Source organism: Pseudoliparis swirei, chromosome 10, assembly GCF_029220125.1.
Source record: "Pseudoliparis swirei isolate HS2019 ecotype Mariana Trench chromosome 10, NWPU_hadal_v1, whole genome shotgun sequence".
In the NCBI taxonomy this organism is placed as follows: Eukaryota; Metazoa; Chordata; class Actinopteri; order Perciformes; family Liparidae; genus Pseudoliparis; species Pseudoliparis swirei.
In genome coordinates, this window is record NC_079397.1 from 16,863,210 (window position 1) to 16,885,999 (window position 22,790).

At 43.3% G+C, this 22,790-nt stretch overlaps 1 protein-coding gene across 2 annotated transcripts in view; it reads left to right on the forward strand.

The window, feature by feature from the left end:
- Window positions 1-5,088: 5,088 nt before the first annotated feature.
- The window catches only part of ptprz1b (protein tyrosine phosphatase receptor type Z1b), a 53,806-nt gene continuing 36,104 nt past the window's right edge, over window positions 5,089-22,790 (forward strand). For both annotated transcript variants that reach the window (XM_056424462.1, XM_056424463.1), the window contains exon 1: window positions 5,089-5,309. In XM_056424462.1, coding sequence (XP_056280437.1) covers window positions 5,252-5,309 — 58 coding nt within the window. In that variant the 5' untranslated portion in view covers window positions 5,089-5,251. The remainder of the gene's footprint in view (window positions 5,310-22,790) is intronic.

The following is a 22,790-nucleotide window of genomic DNA, read 5'->3' on the forward strand; positions in this document are numbered from 1 at the left end:
CCTCTGAGGCAAATTTATAATTTGTGAGAATGGGCTGTACAAAATAAACTGAATTGAAATTGAATTTAGACTTCAAGAGGACCGAGGAGACTGTGGGTCAGGGGTCAGCAGGGCCGTCTTTCAACAGGGGGTCGGCTTGCAGCCCTGAATGCAACATGTCTCTAGAGGACTTAATCCACATTCCTAATGTACAGAGTGTGAGATGAGTCATAAGATCTGTGGTGGAACCTTTCGTATGCCAGGCAGGTAAATGTCAGACACACACCGAAACACACACTTAAAGACCCACGCTCTCTCTCTCTCTCTCTCTCTCTGTGAGCTAGCTTTTAGCGCTCTCCATCGCTGCTTGATGCCGATGATAAATGACAACTCTGACATTACTCTCCGTATCGTGGGTCTTCAGGTTTCTCCGGTTTCTTCTTTTTCTCTCGCCTCTACAAGAATCTGAATTTATTGATGACTAAATCCACCAGAGGCTCCCAAAGGGAACACTCTGTTTCAACATGGGCTCATCGGTCAATCTGCATTTTCAATACGTAGAACGCGTCAACATCAGGAAAGTGACGTATGGCCTGAATGCTGCGTTCGCAACAAAAGCGTTGAGAATATTCGCAACGCTTTACTTGCATGAGTTTAGTCACTTGACCTTAGAGGGGGCGGGGCTTATCTCCATGGCTTTACTCCGTGGAAACAGTTATAATTTCCTCCATTTACCACGGAAGAAGTAACCACTAGTTCTGCTTCATACTCGTTGAGGACGTCCCACAAACGTCTGAACGTCGAACGCCCTCGTGTTTGGGTTCATAACATTAATATCATATATATATATATATTTATTCATGACATCACCCGGAGGCTCAGACAATTTCAGCGACTACGTCTGAATAATCGAGAAAAAAATACGAAACGCTTTAGGTGTGAATGCAGCATAAGCGGTAAAGTTTAATTTTAAATAAGTTTGCAGAGTTCAGTGTTTTGAGCATTTATTACCTCGACGTGCACCTTAACAACTCGCCTGTGCAGGCAGCGCTAACGAGTTCCTTCGTTGTTCCACAGCAGGCATCGACTACCGATGGCATCGCTCTCTCACACACACACACACACACACAGACACACAGACACACACAGACACACACACACACACACACAGACACACAGCACACACACACAGACACACACAGACACACACACACACACAGACACACACACACACAGACACACACAGTCACACAGACACACACACAGACACACACACAGACACACACACACACACACACACACAGACAGACACACACAGACACACACAGTCACACAGACACACAGACACAGACACACAGACACACACACAGACACACACACACACAGACACACAGACACACACAGACACACACACACAGACACACACACAGACACACACAGACACACACACAGACGTGCCAGACACACACACACACACAGACACACACAGACACACACACACACACACAGACACACACAGACACACAGACACACACAGACACACACACAGACACACACAGACACACAGACACACACAGACACACACCGGGTGTCTCACACACAAACACACACACACACAGACACACAAACACACACACACAGATACACACAGATACACACACACAGACACACACACAGCACACACACAGACACACAGACACACACACACAGTCACACAGACACACACACAGACACACAGACACACAGATATTACAGACACACATACACACAGACACACACACACACACACACAGACACACACAGACACACACACACACACACAGACACACACACAGACACACACACACACATATCACACACCGGAGGCACACTTTGAGACACACACACACAGACACACACACACACACACACACACACACAGACACAGACACACACACACATCGACCAGTATTTGTCAGCCCAGTGGGGTCCAGAAAACTGACCTCCAGTCGCCACCGCTGGAAGTCAATATCACTGCTAACTCGGACACACACGGCATTTCACTGTCATGGTAACAGAGGCACAGGCACCACACACACACACACACACACACACACACACACACACACACACACACACACACACACACACACACACACACACACACACACACACACACACGTAAGGCGGGAGATGGTGGAGAAGAGGGGAATTTCCTTTGTCACTTCTTCTCGTGGTGAGGTCAAAGGTCAGGGATGCCGTACGTGTACAGACCGTAAAGCCCTCGGAGGCAACTTCGTAATTTGTGATATTGGGCTTTCAAAATGAACTGAATTTAATTGAATTGGTCCAATCAAGATATAAATCTAGCTCTTGCTTTGAGCTCCAGGAAGTGGAGCACAAGTCGCCATCAGATCAGACTGAAGCTCTGCAGCCGCATGAGAACCTGACCCCTGCATGGCGACACACACACTCAGACACTCAGCGAGCAGATGACCCGAACACACGCCTGTTGACCTTCCTCCACTCACTGTGTGCAGATGCACGGGCAGCGGGAGGAAAGAGGGAGGAAAGAGGGAGGAAAGAGGGAGCGCACACGTAATCCATAATCCATGGCTGCCAGTGTGCAGCAAAAAGCAAATGGGATGTTCACAGCAGCGGGATCAGATCGGGGGGGAACTAAAGGCTCCGTCTATATTTTGCAGGCGGCTGTGATCATTTTACCCCAAAGCAGGTGTGTCTTCACCTGGCGACGGGCGACTGTGTGTTCACGCCTGTGCTCTGTTGAGATGATGGAGCTTTCTACTCTCACGTTGTGTCGCTTTGGCTCCAAAAGAGCTGTGTGTGTGTGTGTGTGTGTGTGTGTGTGTTAGTTATGTAAGACTTAATAAGAGTTCCTTTTTTTTCCTTCTCCAGTGTCGCATTTGTGTTTTTGCTTTTATTTTCTCTATTTGTGTCTGTCTTTGATGAATTGAAGTCACGGATACAATCAACACGTTGTTATCCCAATCGCCTTTTTTACTCCCAAGAACAGGCACACACACACACACACACACACACACACACACACGCACACAGGAAGCGCGCAGGGCTAAGAGGATATTGTAACAAGTGTTGGTCCAACAAGTGAGACGAGGCTCCCACCTGAATTAAAGAGGATTATCTTCTCTAAACGTATGCTAATGAATGCACACGGAGGAACGAGGGCGCCGTGTTGTTGCTCACACAACTGGTGTGTTATTGCACCATTGAAGCCTGTTGCTTGTGGAACTACACACATTGTTTGGCCCAAGACACACACACACACACACACACATTGCACCATGCCATTGTGTACTTCATGGGAATCTCGTAGTCCAACCACTGCCAGGAAAAATCTCACCAACCATCGCAAATACGCACACGCTGGTTCCGCCGTGGGACAGGCCCGGCTTGGCTGGGCCCACATTCTTGTTTCGTTTCACCGCTTCATAGAAAGTCTTTCAAAGAACTTTCTCCCTCGAGGCTTTGTGAGGTAGTCAAATGAAACTCTGTGAGAGTCACCGGGATGTCGCCAGAGAGAGGACTTGTTTTGTTTTTAACGTTATAGACATTTGAAGTATAACCTGGTTATACTTTTTGGTTTATTTCCTATGTCATATAGTTGTCTTATGCGCGCCCGACTCTATACAACATCTTTGATGCTTTATTATAATCCCATCACATGTGCTGTGCATTCATTGCATAATCGCAGAGGAGGTCACTGCAACACGCCGCACAGTGATATATGGGATTAAAAAAAACAATCAGCAAAACAATATTACGGTGTGGAGATTTTTTATTGTCATTACAGTATCGGAGATGAGATGATAAGGTCACACCATGAGCATGTGTGAAAACTCTTTGTCGTCCTCATTTATGTTGCTCCCTATACCGGTACATTGCCTGTTCATATATATTTATATATACAGGACTGTCTCAGAAAATTAGAATATTGTGATGAAGTTCTTTATTTTCTGTAATGCAATTAAAAAAACAAAAATGTCATGCATTCTGGATTCATTACAAATCAACTGAAATATTGCAAGCCTTTTATTCTGATTTATTGCTGATTATGGCTTACAGCTTAAGAAAACTCAAATAACCTATCTCTAAATATTAGAATATCATGAAAAAGTATACTAGTAGGGTATTAAACAAATCACTTGAATTGTCTAATTAACTCGAAACACCTGCAAGGGTTTCCTGAGCCTTGACAAACACTCAGCTGTTATAAATCTTTTTTTTTACTTGGTCTGAGGAAATATTAAAATTTTATGAGATAGGATTTTAGAGTTTTCTTAAGCTGTAAGCCATAATCAGCAATATTAAAAGAATAAAAGGCTTGCAATATTTCAGTTGATTTGTAATGAATCCATAATGCATGACATTTTTGTTTTTTAAATTGCATTACAGAAAATAAAGAACTTTATCACAATATTCTAATTTTCTGAGACAGTCCTGTATATATAAGATGACAAACTATATATATATATTTTTTCTTCTTCTTCTTATATACATAAATATATATTTATATATATGTTTATATATATGGATATATATTTATATATATATGTAGTTTTTAATCTTATATATATATATATATATAAATATATATAAGATTAAAAAGCTATATATCTAATATAGTTTATCTTATATACATAAAAATATATAAATGTATATAAATATACATATAAATATAAACGTATATCTAAATATATATACATAGACATATATATATATTTATATCTAAATATATATACATACACACATATAAATATGTATACATATAAATATATATATATATACATATAAATATATATACATATAAATATACATATATATAAACAAAATTATATATACACACACACATAAATATAAATATATATATTAATATTTATAAATATATTGATCAAAAGTAAACTCTTTGGTTGCTACTATAAAGACACAGTGATTACCATTAGGGGCAGTGGGGGTGCGCGCACACGCAGCCACCGTCTCCCTCTCTCGCTGCGATGTACGCGGGCGCGCGTCCGCTACCAACGAGCCGCGCCAAGCGAGCCCAGCATTCCTCGCCCCGCACGCAGCCGAGCCGAACCGCACCGAGCCGCGCCGCGCCTACCGGAGCACCTCATCACCCGGCGCCCCGCCGCGCACAGGCGGCAGAGGAGGCACCATGAGCCGGTAGCGCAGCTCCATGTCCGGCCGGGTTTTTGTGTAAACATTTTTTTGGGTATAAAAAGCCTCTTGACGTTCACGCTCTCTCGCGGAGACCATGGCAGTGCCCCGGACCGAGAGCTTCATCTCCCGGCTTCTCCTCTTCAGCCAAATCGGTAAGAATTTTTTTTTTTTTTAAATGTGTCATTTTTTTATTTTATTGGATTGAGTGCGGTGGCTGTCATGTGACGTGCATTTTGAATGCTGTCAAAGGACTGAGCGTTGGGTCTGATGGATCCCCCCCCCCCCCCACACACACACACTTTAAGCCCCTTTCAAAATGTACACTACAGGCGGATGAATTCTCTTTGGAATTTTGGGATTTTTGTCACAGCGCATTTGGGAACCTACGCGCTCCAATGCAGGTTAACGCCGACAAGTAGTCCACTCCACTCACATGTTTATTTCCAGGTGAGTCGGAGTTCTCTGCTCTTATAGAGTGATCCGCTTTTCTTGAAGTGTGAATGGACCTGAGGCTGAGGGACGCTCTGTGGTCGCTGGTGGTGAACGTGGCGTTTGAAGCGTCTGATGAACTTCTATTGTTCAGTCCAATTGTTGCTTGAAGGGATGTCTGCGTTTCCTTTACTTGGCTTGTGTTCAGAAAATCCCTCTCCTTTTCTCTTCTTCTTTTAAGACATATTCCTAAAGTAACTTAGTCATGATTACTCGGGCATATATATACATATATCTATATAGATATATGTAATTCATAGCATAGAAATAACACGTTTATATATACTGTATATATATATATATATATATATAAAATGTAATTTATAGCATAGGAATAAAACATTTATTTAGATATATATATAAATGTAATGTATAGCATAGGAATAACAAATTTATATATATATATAATTTATACCATAGGAATAACAATTAAAAATATATATTTAAAAATCTAATTTAAAGCATAGGAATAAAATATTTATTTATATATATATATAAATAAATGTTTTATTTATAAACATAAATATTTATCGAATAACACAGCAATACTTTAAACTCAATGCATGTCAGAATATTTATGATTTAGTAACATAATTACTTTACTTGAAATAACTACTTACCTTTTATACGGCCCAGAAGTCCTCGAAGGCATCACCAAACCACCTGTTGGAGTTTTCAGGAAACACCTGATAGTTTTTTTTACACGCTTCTCTTCACCATCTTGGTAAACACATAATCTCTCAATCTGAGTCAGAGCAGCTGTCGGAGCTCAGATTCTCTTTGGTGAAGAAACCCCAGAGGAAGACTCGGTGCTGATTTCACGAACAGGTGTGGAAGTGTCGGATCAGAAAACAACCTGTGTGTACATTCTGCGTGTGTTCCAAAGAATAAGAAAGAAATACAAATGAACATGTTCTCCAGTCAGTGTAAACGAGTAGTTTCCATATACAGTGTATAGTGTGCCCACTGACAGTGACACGGAGATCTCCCCAGCTTTGAAACGTCCCACTCAGTAAACTCTTTTCATCTTGGTCAGAATTCTTTCACCAACTTATTTCAGAGAGACTCATCCAAAATCTTTGTTGATGTTATGTATTGATGTTCAGACCATCAGCTGGCACCGACAGAGGAAAATCAAAACTTTTCTCACTTGAGAAAAGTTCCCAAATGGGGTAGTTGGCATTCACCCAACTTCAAGTTTCGCCGGAATTTGACCTTTGAGAACTAGAATATGCTAAAACCTTCGACATCAAGTCGTAACAAGGTCACCTTTTGTTGTTATTCCATTATTTGCTTGTTGTAGGAAAGTGCAGGAGATGAATCTCACGACATCAGAGACTTCCAAATGTCCCGAGCACAAACCTCAGCGTTCCCGTTGAATGAGATCTTTGTGATACCAGATTAACGTCGATGAGGCGTTTTCTCACGCTTTTCATGTGAAGGATGAATCCCAGATTGGGGACAACAGGCTGAGTTAGTCTTTTTATCTTTTTAAAGGTTTCCGCTGGTTTAAGTAAAGCAGTCAACGTTCGGCTGTGCTCTAAGAGTTGCAGCGGTCGAGCTCGTAGAACCACTTTTTGCTGTCTTCCCGTATTGTAGCAACCATCTGGTGTGAGTTTCATTTTGTTTAGACTTTTGTTGTTGTTGTTAAAAGCTGTTTGGACACATACAGAGAAGAAAACTCTACTCCCCTCTCAGGGAGAGGAAGTAGAGGATCCTCCAGCCATCTGTCCCACAATATGCCTGCAGCACCGCTCGGAAATCACACCCTGACACATTTTCTCGCTCGGCCCCTCTAGCTCACACTCCTCTCTCTCAATTTACATAAATATATAAAAAAATATATAAATATATATATATATATATACATATATAAATATATAAAATACATATGATATATAAATATATAAAATACATATAATATATAAATATTCATAAATTATATATCCTCTATATATTATGTATATAATATATACAGAGAGAGGACATATAATTGATATATAATATATATATATATATATTTATAATATATATATATATCCTATATATGTATTATATATAATATAGAATAGAAGAATAGATACTTTTATTAATCCCCAAGGGGAAATTAGTTCTCTGCATTTAACCCATCCTTAGTTATTAAGGAGCAGTGGGCTGCGGTGAAGCGCCCGGGAAGCAACTGGGGGTTCAGTGCCTTGCTCAAGGACACTTCGACTTGCAACTAATGGGGAGAGCTGGGATCGAACCCACAACCCTGCGGTTGCAGGACGGCCCTCTTACCCCACTGAGCTATACATAGAGGATATATAATTGATAATATAAATTATATATCCTCTCCATGTATATATTATATATAATACATATGTTATATATATATAATATATATATATGTATTATATATAATAAATACATAGAGAGGATATATAATTGATATAATATTTGTTATATATATATATCTGAGCCACATGCTTTTCACCAGCATGGATCCCCCCCTACAGTTCTAACATGCATCCATCGCCCCTCCTCCTGCCTGTGGCTCCATGTGTGCAGTTTGGCAGCGAAGGGATTCAAGCCTGTGTTCCCGCTTTTGATGCGTCCCATATTTTGATATTGAATAACACGCCGATGGCCACCAGTTAATCTGGCTCTACTCAGCGTGATGGTGGAACGAGCGCTCGTCCCTTCTTCCCTCCCCGACGCCCTCCTCTTCAGACCTCATCGGCTTTCCAAACATGTTGCCTCCAACCCCTTCCAGCCATTATCGATTGCATTTTGTGGTTGTTTCCTGTAGTTAGTGGTGATGTTTACTCTCCTAACAGATCCTGTTTTAGTTATCATACGTTTTTTTCTTCATAATGATTGATTTAAATCGGCATATTGCGTATAATCTGGACTGATGGGTTGTTGTGGATGGGGAATTGGCAACAATGGCAACAGCGGCCTGCACGCTATTGATCCTGCAACAGCTCAGCAGGATCTATACTGGAGTTTGGCACAAATCGTTGTGTGTGTGTGTGTGTGTGTGTGTGTGTGTGTGTGTGTGTGTGTGAGAGAGAAATCAGATTTAGGACCAACGCAAGCTCATTTTAACCCCCAAAAAAGCAAAATCATCAGCAGTTTCTAGATTGCGTTTCAGCCAATAGGCTCCACCCCCTTTGCTCTCCACACAGACTGCTTACCTGAAGTCCACTGCCTCCTGCAACGTGATTGGTCAACACTACTCGGATTACAAATGGCAACCAGAATGCTTTCCCACGCCAAAATACTGCCTCTGATGTTGATGATTAATTCAAACCTCAGGTCTGGGGAGGAAAAGATCGTCAGACACTTCAAAATAAGATGGCTTCAAAATAAGAGCTTCTTTCACCTGGAAACAGCTGTTTTTTTTACGATCTCTTAAAGGAAAGCTACTACGTCCCAGAATCAATACATTTCATTCATACCCGAGTCATCCTAGTTATTTAATCAATAACGCACAAGAAGCAGTTCTGTATCCTCAATAATGTCCTGTTCACATGTTGTTAGGCAAACCCTTGAACAGGACATTATTGACGATACAGTACTGCCTCGTACCTTATTGTTTTTATAACACAGTTGCTTGCGACATTAGAATTAAAATATTAAGCTGCCTTTCAAATGTTGTGTATCGCATTTCAGGAGCCGAGAGAAAATAGTCCCCGTGCGCGGGGCTGTTGCTAAGCAACAGGCTAACAGCATTGTGAACGTCACGTTTGTTCGTCTCGCTAGATCTCATTCATTCACATTGCTCATTTTATAAAAGTTGCCATTCAAATAACCAAAATGGGACATTTGCAATACAATCTGCTTTATAGGCAACATTTAGGCAGAATTAACAAAAAGTCTCCAGTGTGAAACTGAGGAGACAGGTCAAGCACACACACACACAGCATGTGATGTGCCTCCTGGCTCAAACTCCTGTGATCAAAATGAGATTATGTGCGCGTTAATTTACACAAACACACTGTCTGTCGCTCTGTAAAGCAGACAAAGAAAAAATCTTGTTAGGAAGATTTTCCAAAGCCTTCTCAACTGTCCTCCTTTTTTTTAGGGCGCATACATACACATTCGGGAGCTTAGAATATTCTCGAGAATTTCTTTTTTGAGAATATCACAGATCTTTAAACTCCGAATGGAGCGATGCTACTTTAACTGATTGATACGATGCGAGCGTACCGCGAGCGTCCCGATAGAAAAGTGGGTTGCTCTGTTCTCGTCGCCACAGTGTTGGCATTGCTAAAAACCCACAGACGCTTCATTGAATAATTGATTGGCTGCTCCCGACTCCATCTTCCTTAACTCTTCCTCCTCCACTCTCTTTCACTCCATCCAAACCATTTCACTCTCAAGTGCTCTTGTATTATTTATTCCACTTTTTGCCGCAGTCAGCTTTTTAGCGTGGCAGCGTAGAGTCCCAGCCGTGTCGAAGCCGTGCAGCCGGATGTCTTTGAGGCTCAGCGGCCTGGACGGGGAACTCGGCGAAGAAACACTCGACTCACTCAATAGTTTTGTCCGTGTAGTTGCTCTCGCCGGCAGTGATTGGCAGACGTACAGGGTCTCCGAGGTAAAAGTAGAATACAGTGGGGGGGGGGGGAAGCTCTCTTGGGAAACGGTGTCACAGTTCAGCTCCGCCCCCTCCTAACTCTCAGTTTCAGTCACGCCCACCTCGTTAGTCTAACTCCCTTCACCTGTTCACACACCTGCCTCTGATCACCAATCAAGTCCCGACTCACGTGTCCTCTGACAGATTGTCTTGTGGTTTTCCGATCGTGCCCTCCAGGATTCTGGTCTGTGGTTCCTTGTTCCTGCCAGTTCTGGTCCTGCCGGTTCTGGTCCTGCCGGTACTCCAGTAAAGGATTATTATTTGTTACCGCTGTCTCGTGAGTCGTGCTTTGGGTCCCTGGTTATCGCCCAGTGACGAACCAAGACTGGTCAAGTGTATCTACGGAAGTGCCGCTACTGAACTACGGAATTTTCTCGCTCATCGCCTTAGAAGACGAACGGAGGGTTAGAAAACCCTTTGAGAAGCGGATCACGAAAAACTCCCAAGGAATAGAAAAAAAACCTTTCACGGGGAAAAAGGTGAAGATCCCTAAAGGAGAGCAACAGAAGTAATCCACTCCTCCACCGCCATCGTCCAGCATCCAGGCCGAGCTTCTGAGTCACGCCGCCTCGAGCTAGCGGCGTGTTTCAGCTCTGAAGTGGAACGAGTTCGGGAACACGAGCATCGACTTGAGGAGCGTCTTTGTCTTCGAGTCGCCATCGGAATCCGGCGCGACTGCTGCTAGTCCGCGTTAGCCGGAGCCGCTGTCGTCTACAAAGAGGGAAGCGAAAGACTTTTTAAGGCTGTGCATGAAGTCAGTATTTCCTACTTAAGAGAGATTCACTGTATTATTATTTTTTAAAGCCAACGAACGTTTTACTGGACAGAAAATATGGGATTTTATTGTCTGAATGTGAAACAGGAAGACAGGTGAAAGGTCACTTTCCTTTGAACAATTCTCCAGTTCAGGTTGGAGAATGCTGGCGCCCACGTTCTGTCGCTATCTCCTCGATTGATGACCCCCCCCCCTTACGAGCATCTTGACCCTTTTGAAGTGCTACCTGTCCAAGGAGTTAGTAAAAGAATGTCCGATATGGATTTTGTCCTTTGACTCGACATGTGAGACTCAAGAGAGTAGCGAGGGATAACCGGCGCAAGAAAAGGAGGATGGCCATGAGGGACACGAAGATGTAAAGGAGAGGCGGAGAGACTGGAACGAAGTGTCTGGAAGCACAGATTGCTCGGCTCTCTCCAGTCGAGGAGCTCTGTCTGAAGTTACAGCGGCTGACAATGGCCGCCTGTCTCTCGTCGGTGCCCGCGGACAAAAGCCCCGGTTGTTTTTTCAAAAGGTTGGCACCGAGGACGGAGGCTACCGGAGAGGGACAGAACCTTGCTGCTGATGGGCAGAGGAGACTTGAGCTTTTAGGGAAGCCACACAGGATATTAGTGACTTCACAAATACGCACATACTGCAGCTTTTAGGGAAGCCGTGTTAGTGTCAAGTTGTAGAAGTGCTAAAGTAGTAATCAGACGTTTGACCTTAATCTAGTTTAGAACTGCTTAAGTCTGATTACATGGGCTGCTTGTAGCTCTGACTCACTCATATTGATGTTCCCCTGCTATGTGGCGCGTCTCTAACGATGTTCCAGCAGGGCGTCACAACCGTACGGTTTCTCTGTCGTACAGCTCTCAGGGATCGGTCGTGGATATTTGGTTTAAAGTCCTGAAAATCCATTGGTCAACATGTGTATGAACCCTGATCTGTCATTGTCAAACACTCTGCTCTAAAGTCCTTTGTGCAGCAGCGCTAGACCAACATCCGTCACTGAGGCTCCATCTGATGGACGTGTTGCTAATGGCGTCAACTGAATTTACTCACCATCAGGGGCGTCGTTAGGCCTGTTTTAGGCGCGCTTCAAATTACTCGCCCTTCAAATTACAATCCAATAGCCTATCATCATAAACAATATAATACCCGGGCACTAGGACCTGGGGGAGGCTGCTGCTCTGGCTCTCTCACTCTGCCAAGTAACGTCTCTCTCAACGACAGCCAATGAGGTGAGCTCAAAGTAAATGATGCACGGAGTGACCTGTGAGTCCAGGTAGTTACAGAATGTGGCTATTTATGTAACACCTCACTCACTCACACAGACACACACACACACACACACACACTCTCACTCAGTCACACACACACACTTGTATTTCAATTTAAATCTTTGAGTGGCCGCTGACAGCATAGTCTCTCCTCCCAGATTCACACACAACGTTTGTACACACACATTCTAACACGGCGCTCTAGTGTGTGTGTGTGTGTGTGTGTGTGTGTGTCAGACGAGTGAGGAATTGGGGGCGCGACCCCGCACCGAAAGACTGAGAGCAGAGGTGATGATGTTTTCCATCTCCATAGCAACAGAGAGAGTCGGAGCGGGAAGCCGACAGGAAGTCAGGGTGTTCTCCACGCGCCATCGCGGGCGCTCTTCCGTTGTCATGACGCTGCGGGGCTGTTGTCACGGAAACGCCGGCGATTCAGGCTGCATGCTGATGGGGAAAAAAAAAACACGCTGCCTGGATTCTATAATTAAAAGCGCCTCGTCCACGCCGGAGGGTCGCCGGCTCAGAGGAGGGATGACCGGAGACCAGTGGCGGCTGGTGAAATTTTTTTTTGGGGGGGCGCAGTTGGGCGACGCGGTTTAAATAGCACTCAACAATGAGAAGAAAAGAGGTTTTGAGTAGAATATTGTAAAAACCAAAGCTTTATTTCAAGAACACAGCGTGCTCAACACTGTCCAATAACAACTATCAACACACTGTAACTTTGGGCATGAGAGGTTCAGAGCAGAATTCTTTAAGAAACATTGGGTTGGGTTTTAGAGGTTTGCAAAATAAAAGAGTTTCACCCTCACATGAAAGAGGTTCAGAGCAGATGTTACAGATGTGGAACGGGCATGGAAGAAGTCGGCTCAGATGGTGGATTTTCCCAGCACTTATTTATTCTGCAGAAGACAACAGAACACACACATTTGCCTTCTGATCTGTCTCTGCACTTCCACTTCCCTCAGCAAAATAAAACCATTGTCCATGGAAGACAGGACCACATTAAATCTAAATAATAACAATTCTCATCAAAACCATGACATGTAACATACAAGGGAAAACAGAGACCCTAATGGACAAAATAAATAACTACATGAGCTAGAGTCATTTCAGCAGAAACAGAGAAAATTCTAACTTTGAACAAAGGAAACACATACCTGCAGAAGACAACAGAACACACACATTTGCCTTCTGATCTGTCTCTGCACTTCCACTTCCTAGACACGCAAAACACAATTTACACAAGGAAAATATACGTCGGGCGACGGATGTAGCTAAACAAACGGTGCCAAAGTGGCTCAATGAGACCGCCACCAAACGTATATGTTGACGGTCTAAATGACACGACAGCTGGACGCCGTGATCGTATTTGCGACCATTACTGTATGTAACATAAACGGTTAATTTTATAAAAGAATATAGCCAAAATAGTGCAACATCGTTTTTCACTCAACTCACCCTCAGCAATATAAAACCATTGTGAGCAGGGTTGCCAGGTCTGTGTGACAAAACCAGCCCAATGGCCAATCAAAACCAGCCCAAAACCAGCCCAATATCAGAACTCAAAATATGCCCGTGCCAAACCATATACACTGCTTTTAAAGTCCAACAGCATTGCTATCATTGCCAAATATATTGTAATATCTACAAAGTAACAACATATGTTTAGTTTGCCAGCATTAAAAGCAGTTTTCCCTAAACAGTTATTTGCGGTATGTCCTAAAATGGCCTTGTGTAATTAGATACAGTATATTATCATAAATAAAATGTGTGCGTGCTGATCTGGAGTCAGTTTGGTAGGATTTGGGTATGAATAAATTATTTCATTTAAAATATGGATTTTATTTAAAGATATTCATGTAATTTGCATGCAAAATAGGTCTACCGAACCAAGGACAACAAATTCAACCAGCAACACTTCAAAAGTGGCCCGATTCCGCAGGAAAACCGCGGACCTGGCAACACTGCTCTATGGGCTGAGGAACATACGGTCTCTGATCTGCGAATAATCCAATCGGCGCACATTTGTGCGCCCAAGATTCAGTTTCATCCGCCAATGTGAAGCGGTCTTTGCCAAACGACTGAAATGTTGTATCGATGCCACACACACGTTAGACCAGCGCCCGAAAAGGGAGGGCTTCTCTCCGTGATAATGGCGATATATTATATTTTTCACATTAACTTAAGTGGTTGTTGACGGGCTACGGTCTCCCACACACATTTAGCGCGTCAACACGGTATATTTACTATTTAAATGATTTGGCATATAATGTTTTTTGACAGATTTTTTTTTTCTTTTTCTTCTTCTTCTTTTTTTTTCATCTCCAAATTTTAAGAGGGGCGGCGCCCTAGCGCCCCCTATGGACGAACCGCCACTGCCGGAGACGGACGGGTGGCCTCGCTCCTCGGATTACGTTTGGATTATCTCGCTGATTTCAAAGCTTTAAACCTCCTTTCTCCACCAGGAGCCCTGAAACACTGCAGGGTCACTCATCTCACTCACTCACTTAGTCATCTCACTCACTTAGTCAGTCACTCGCTCACTTACTCACTTATTCACTTACTTATTCACTCGCTCACTCACTCAATTATTCACTCGCTCACTTACTCACTCACTTATTCACTCGCTCACTTACTCACTCACTTATTCACTCGCTCACTTACTCACTCACTTATTCACTCGCTCACTTACTCACTCACTTATTTACTCGCTCACTTACTCACTTATTCACTCGCTCACTTACTCACTCACTTATTCACTCGCTCACTTACTCACTCACTTATTCACTCGCTCACTTACTCACTCACTTATTTACTCGCTCACTTACTCACTCACTTATTTACTCCCTCACTTACTCACTCACTTATTTACTCGCTCACTTACTCACTCACTTATTCACTCGCTCACTTACTCACTCACTTATTCACTCGCTCACTTACTCACTCACTTATTTACTCGCTCACTTACTCACTCACTTATTCACTCGCTCACTTACTCACTTACTTATTCACTCGCTCACTTATTCACTCGCTCACTTACTCACTCACTTATTCACTCGCTCACTTACTCACTCACTTATTCACTCGCTCACTTACTCACTCACTTATTCACTCGCTCACTTACTCACTCACTTATTCACCCGCTCCTTACTCACTCACTTATTCACTCGCTCCTTACTCACTCCTTATTTACTCGCTCCTTACTCACTCCTTATTCACTCGCTCACTTACTCACTCACTTATTCACTCGCTCACTTACTCACTCACTTATTTACTCCCTCACTTACTCACTCACTTATTCACTCGCTCACTTACTCACTCACTTATTCACTCGCTCACTTACTCACTCACTTATTTACTCGCTCACTTACTCACTCACTTATTTACTCCCTCACTTACTTACTCACTTATTTACTCGCTCACTTACTCACTCACTTATTCACTCGCTCACTTACTCACTCACTTATTCACTCGCTCACTTACTCACTCACTTATTTACTCGCTCACTTACTCACTCACTTATTCACTCGCTCACTTACTCACTCACTTATTCACTCGCTCACTTACTCACTTATTCACTCGCTCACTTACTCACTCACTTATTCACTCGCTCACTTACTCACTCACTTATTTACTCGCTCACTTACTTATTCACTCGCTTACTCACTCACTCACTCTCTCACTCAGTCCCTCACTGTGCAGTATTTTCTAAATGTGTGCCGAGCAGATGGAAGTGGTGCATCTCAGTGCTCTAACTAGGCACACACACACACACACACACACACACACACACATGAGGTGGACATCATACATGCTCAGTGGATAAACTCACATGCATCCGCCCATTGGCCGGCCTCCCTCGTCCCCGATGCTCTCCCCCCCTCGTCCTGTGTGTGTGTGTCCTAAATGTCCCGTCGCGTCACACACACACACACACACTGTTAACACACATGTCACCAGCTCCGTTTATCTTCTCTGATGACGTCATCCGTCCGAGACGTTGCTCTTGATCTTTTGGATAAGATACTGTCCTGCCTGCCTGCCTTTATTTTGGTCCATCAAAGCTCAGATTTAAGGTCCGCTGGGTTCCTCCCCCTCCTGCTGAATATCGAATGCAGCACTTTGGGTTGAGCTCCACTTGTAAACTGGAGATGAAAGAGAACAACAATACACATTTTGCAGCCAAAGCAGCTGAGTCATGCCTTCAGTGAGCTACTGTTAATTTAATCTGTTTAAACGGAGCTCTTAGTTAGGGTCCTCGTCGACTTCGTCGTAGAGGAACCTATTGTTATTGTAACGATTATTAGGGTCCTCGTCGACTTCGTCGTAGAGGAACCTATTGTTATTGTAACGCTTATTATTATTCTTCCGTGTCGTGTTCAAACGTCGTCTGCCCGCACACCGTACGCCCCAGCAGAGTGAAATTCCACATGCACAAGCAGACCGGTGAAAATTTTCATATTATTGAGTTTTCGTATTAGTACATAAAGAAATGGCTCTATAGCGCCCCCTACAAACTTTCTTTTTCAGTAGCAATAGTTTTCTTCCCCCGATGACCGATTGACTTGAGATTTGGTCCACAGGTCAGAATTGACCAGCTCTACAAAAAAGCCTCTCAGACCCTAAGCTCCGCCTACTTAGATTTTCCGCCATTTTGAATTTCTTTAAAACTGTTTTTTTTCAACTTCTCCTAAACGCTTCGTCCGAATCATACACAACTTGTTGTGGTTCATTATTGATTCAATGCCATCATAAATCTTTGAAAGATAGTTAATATGTCATTGCGTTCAGAAGATATGGACCAATGAACATCCAAGGGGTGTGGCCTTATTTGTAAAGACACCTAACTTCCAAATCACTTGGACTATCCTCACCAAATTGGTAGCCTATGTCCACAAGGACACCTTTAACCTACCTTGATTTTTCATAACGTTTGAACATTAGGGGGCGCTACAATCAATCCGTCAAAATATGCCTTTTTGGCCTTTTTTCATGTTTTTAGGGGTTGTAAAACCGTTAACTTCTCCTAGAGCTTAAACCCGATTCATTCCAAACTTGGGCAGTAGGGTCTTGAGACCTTTGTCTTGAAAAATCTTTGAAAGATTTCAAAAATATTAAACTATGTGCGTTTGCCGGACCGGCAAAGAAACGCCATTCGCCATGAAAATTGCCGTTGTTGTAACTCAGCCATACATAATGGAATCTGCTCCATATTTCTCATACATCATGACATAATGACCCTGAAGACATCCATATGCTAATTTTTTCATATGCTAATTTTTTTTTCTGGAAAGAAACGCCCTTCGCCATGAAACTTGACATTGTTGTAACTCAGCCATACATAATGGAATCTGCTCCATATTTCTCATACATCATGACATAATGACCCTGAAGACATCCATATGCTAATTTTTCCGTATGCTAATTTTTTTTGCTGGAAATAAACGCCATTCGCCATGAAAATTGACGTTGTTGTAACTCAGCCATACATAATGGAATCTGCTCCATATTTCTCATACATCATGACATAATGACCCTGGAGACATCGATATGCTAATTTTTCCATATGCTAATTTTTTTCCGGGAAAGAAACGCCATTCGCCATGAAAATTGCCGTTGTTGTAGCTCAGCCGTACATAATGGAATCTGCTCCATATTTCTCATACATCATGACATAATGACCCTGAAGACATCCATATGCTAATTTTTCCATATGCTAATTTTTTTTCTGGAAAGAAACGCCATTCGCCATGAAAATTGCCGTTGTTGTAACTCAGCCATACATAATGGAATCTGCTCCATATTTCTCATACATCATGACATAATGACCCTGAAGACATCCATATGCTAATTTTTCCATATGCTAATTTTTTTCTGGAAAGAAACGCCATTCGCCATGAAAATTGACGTTGTTGTAACTCAGCCATACATAATGGAATCTGCTCCATATTTCTCATACATCATGACATAATGACCCTGAAGACATCCATATGCTAATTTTTCCATATGCTAATTTTTTTTTGCGGAAAGAAACGCCATTCGCCATGAAAATTGACGTTGTTGTAACTCAGCCATACATAATGGAATCTGCTCCATATTTCTCATACATCATGACATAATGACCCTGAAGACATCCATATGCTAATTTTTTTTTCTGGACTTGGCGCCAACTAGTGGCACTAGGAAGTTACATGTTTTTTACTTTTATACACTGCTCCTCGCAGATTATTCAGATCGCTCTCAAAATATACCAGAATAGACCTAAGACCTCGATGATGCTTCCCTGTGGAGCTCGTAGCGCCACGTTGAATCACATTCACATTTAATTTACATGACAAGGTCTAGACTTCACATGGATACACGTGATGCATGTATATGTTCAAATTGTCACAGCGCCCCCTGCTGGCAACCCTGGACTCGCTCAAATCTGCTCCAAACTTCTCATGCTTCGTAGAATTCAAGGCCTGAGGATATCAACAAGCCTTTTTTCACTCGGTGTCAAAGCGCCACCGACTAGCAAAGTAAAATCAGTGTCGCGTGACGAACGGTCAAACGCCCGAACGCCGTGCGTGCGCTCTCGGCCGAGGGGGGCCGGCGTCCGGCCAGCACCCCCGACGTGCGAAGCAGGAAGAGGACCCGTTCATCGCTGCTTGCAGCTTTAATTTCTATTGTTTTTTATTGCGGGCATCCTGGAGTGCAATGGGTTCCAACAAGCAAAGGAACCAGAAATGGTCCGGATGAATACATTGTCATTCTACACCAATAAACCAATCCCATAGAGTAGAACCTCATCTGGCTGGACCTCATCAGGTGACACCTGACACTGTGTGTGTGTGTCTGTCTGTCTGTGTGTGTGTGTGTGTGTGTGTGTGAGTTTTTTTAACCCCCCAGCTGTTCGTCTGTATTACCACCTTCAACCCAGGGCCCCAAATTCTCACGGTCACCACTAAAATGAACTCCCTTGCCCCCCCACCCCGAACAACTGGAGTGCAGGACACACACACACACACACACAGATCCCAGTGATAGGTTCGCTGATAAGGTTTTCTATTGCTTCTTTAATTGTGTCGTGGCTGACATTTCTATAAATCATGTATTCTAATACCTGTTGGATGAATATGGAAAGAGTTTCCCCCGCTTCTTACTCACACAACAGAAGCCTCCTGCACAGGTGATTACATGGAAAGACAGCAAATTAAATGCCATTAAATGCACATTTAATCAGATTTGATCTAATGGTGCTGTGCGCTGTCCTATCAACATGATGTTAAAGTGTTTTATATACATCCTCTCGTGTCTTAGTGCATCCATATTGTCCACGCGCCTGAATACGGCGTCCAACGTGGCCTGCAGCCCGCCAGAGGCGGACGAAGTAAGATACAGCGAGACAGTGAATGAGAGACATGGCGTAGTGCTAAATTAACCAGCTGACACTCACCACAGCTGAATGCTATATAAGTTATAGTCTGGCCCCTCGAGGTATGTGCCTGTGTGTGTGTGTGTGTGTGTGTGTGTGTGCGACACTGAGGTCAACAGGTGTCACGTTTTCTGTGACGCGGATGTCGAGTGTTCAGCCGTCGGAGTCCTCTCACTCGCCACACGTGTTCAACACCAGTTGGTTTAATTAGAAGTTCACTGTGGGAAAGCGGCTCGTTGCGTGTTGACAGGCCTCAGAGATCCAGTTTCCTGAGCGCTGAGAGCGGCTCGGGTCTCAAGAGGAATTCTATGGATTTTGGTGAAGCCTTTTGCACTTTCCTCCTCCACCATCACTTAAATAGCTCTTATTATGGTACTTTTGTAGTTCGACTATGTTGAGGAAATGTTACTTTCTGTATTCTTGTTGTTCTTAGTTTGTACTCTTGGTTGATTCACTTATTGTAAGTCGCTTTGGATAAAAGCGTCTGCTAAATGGCACGTGATGTCATGTAATGTCTCACTATCGGATGGATGCTGTGGAAATGTTCAATTTTCGATTCCCTAAGGGTTAAATCCCAATTGTTTTGGTTATCCCATAACTGTTCCGCTAGCCACCGTGAGGTTGACATTTTAAACTAATTTATTTTATGACCAATCTTCTGCAAAACGAATGATACTGAATTTGTGGGAGACACACCTGCTTTGGCATCTGAAGGACGTCACGTTACTAGAAATTAAGTCGTCAAGACCATCACCAGGGACATTTTAGGATACTTAATACCCACAATGCAATAGTAAAAAACTAAACGAAACAATACTGCAACATATCCTCTATTACGGATATGTTTGTTTGCTAATTCATAATTAACCTCTTGATGATCCGCCAAAAGTTTCATTTTTCAAGATTGCATTTGAACGCATCGTGATATTGTTTTAATTTTCCTTCACCCAATAATAATTTATATAAATAGAGCTTGAACGGATTATAAAGCCCCTCAATGCAACGTCCGTACGTTAGCTGTTAGCTCCTTTAGTTATTAGCTAGGCAGGACTGTGCTGCCCGTCGGCTGTTAGCGGCTAACGTTACTAGCTTCTCAACTTGTTCATGATGTAGTCTGCTGCCCGTCGGCTGTTAGCGGCTAACGTTACTAGCTTCTCAACTTGTTCATGATGTAGTCTGCTGCCCGTCGGCTGTTAGCGGCTAACGTTAACTAGCTCCTCAACTTATTCATGATGTAGTCTGCTGCCCGTCGGCTGTTAGCGGCTAATGTTAACTAGCTCCTCAACTTATTCATGATGTAGTCTGCTGCCCGTCGGCTGTTAGCGGCTAACGTTACTAGCTTCTTAACTTATTCATGATGTAGTCTGCTGCCCGTCGGCTGTTAGCGGCTAACGTTACTAGCTTCTCAACTTGTTCATGATGTAGTCTGCTGCCCGTCGGCTGTTAGAGGCTAACGTTAACTAGCTCCTCAACTTATTCATGATGTAGTCTGCTGCCCGTCGGCTGTTAGCGGCTAACGTTACTAGCTTCTCAACTTGTTCATGATGTAGTCTGCTGCCCGTCGGCTGTTAGCGGCTAACGTTACTAGCGTCTTAACTTGTTCATGATGTAGCCTCATCAGGAAAGCTTTCTGTCGTCCGTGAGTCGTGGGGATGCGATCGAGCCTTTATCCTCAGTACCTGGTGGACTTGAGGTACTGTAGAAAAAGTAGTAGCATTACTTTTTCAGAATGTTGGAATTGACTTGGTGCTGGTTTTCCATATCTAAGACTTGGGAAACTCATCATCAAAGGGAAAATGTAATTGTATAAAAATGCTCATGACGCGTCTCTAAGCTTTGCCACTGAATCATCTGAAAACACAGTTTGTTTAAAAGCTGCTTGAAATAATGATAAAGTGTTTCTTCACACAGACGTCAAACTAAACCCGACACAGAATCGTAGACTCTTTCCCTCTTGCGGGTTGCACACTCAGGATTTCCGTCCCTGGAGGAACGCATTGCTTAATTTAATGAAGACGGCGGTAATCACATCTACAGTTATAAATAAGTTTGTGTTGTGTTGTAAACGCAGCCGATGAACACATCCGCGCTCTCAAGGCTTGAGGTTAAATCAGCCCCGGGAGACCTGGAGTGCAATCCTGTGCTATTCATTAGTGTTCAGCTGGGGCCGACTCACTTATCCCAACACGAATAACAAAGAATCCTCCTAGCAGCGTCCCAATAACCCCCACAAAGAAAACTGCCGCCCAGGGCTGCTGCTGCATGTAGTTAAATAATTCATCATTAGATTTAATTTCAAAGTAGTGACACGAGTTTAAAATACACGTTCCTAGCTTGACAAACTGATAGCTATATGTCTTTACCCATAAATCTACTTGATTGAAAGCAACACGTTCATGTCTCGCCCCTCTGGGTTATTGAAAGGCCTTCTCGGAAACATAAGAAATTGGTAACCGTAGAAGTGCAAAGGTCGAGGCCAAGTGGACACGGAATAACAGTAAATTTCGACACTTCATCACAAAATGACCGCTGGGCTGAGCGGAACGTGACGGATGGATGTAAGAGGATCTGAGGGGACACCCTGGTAGAAGTGAATGCTGTGAATAACCGGCGTGTGGATGTGAGGTGCTGTGGAGCCGTGTTGGGGAGCTTGCAGGTCGGTTGACCTTTCCCACATGAATAAAACATCCGTACAAATGTCTCGACGCGGTCGCCTGAGCCTTTAATGCCAGGCCTGTGATGCCTCCCGGGGAAATGTGATAAGGCAGAAAGAGAGCAGCTGGGTGGAATAATACAGGGATTCAGCTGTGAGCTTCATGCATGGCAAGCCCCGCAGCGGCGGAGTCACGTGACTCGGCCCGCCTCATCGCCTCGTTGACCCGTGATGTCCATCAGAAGCCAGCGGTGGCGGCTTCTCTTGAACCTCGTGTTGAAAAGCTACAGAATTAGTTAAATAAATGGCAGCTTATCAACTCTTCACTCATTTCATCGGCCGACCCGTTCCCCTATCTCAGGGGTCAGGAACCTTTTCTATCCAAAGAGCCATTTGGCCCCATTTTACACCAAAGA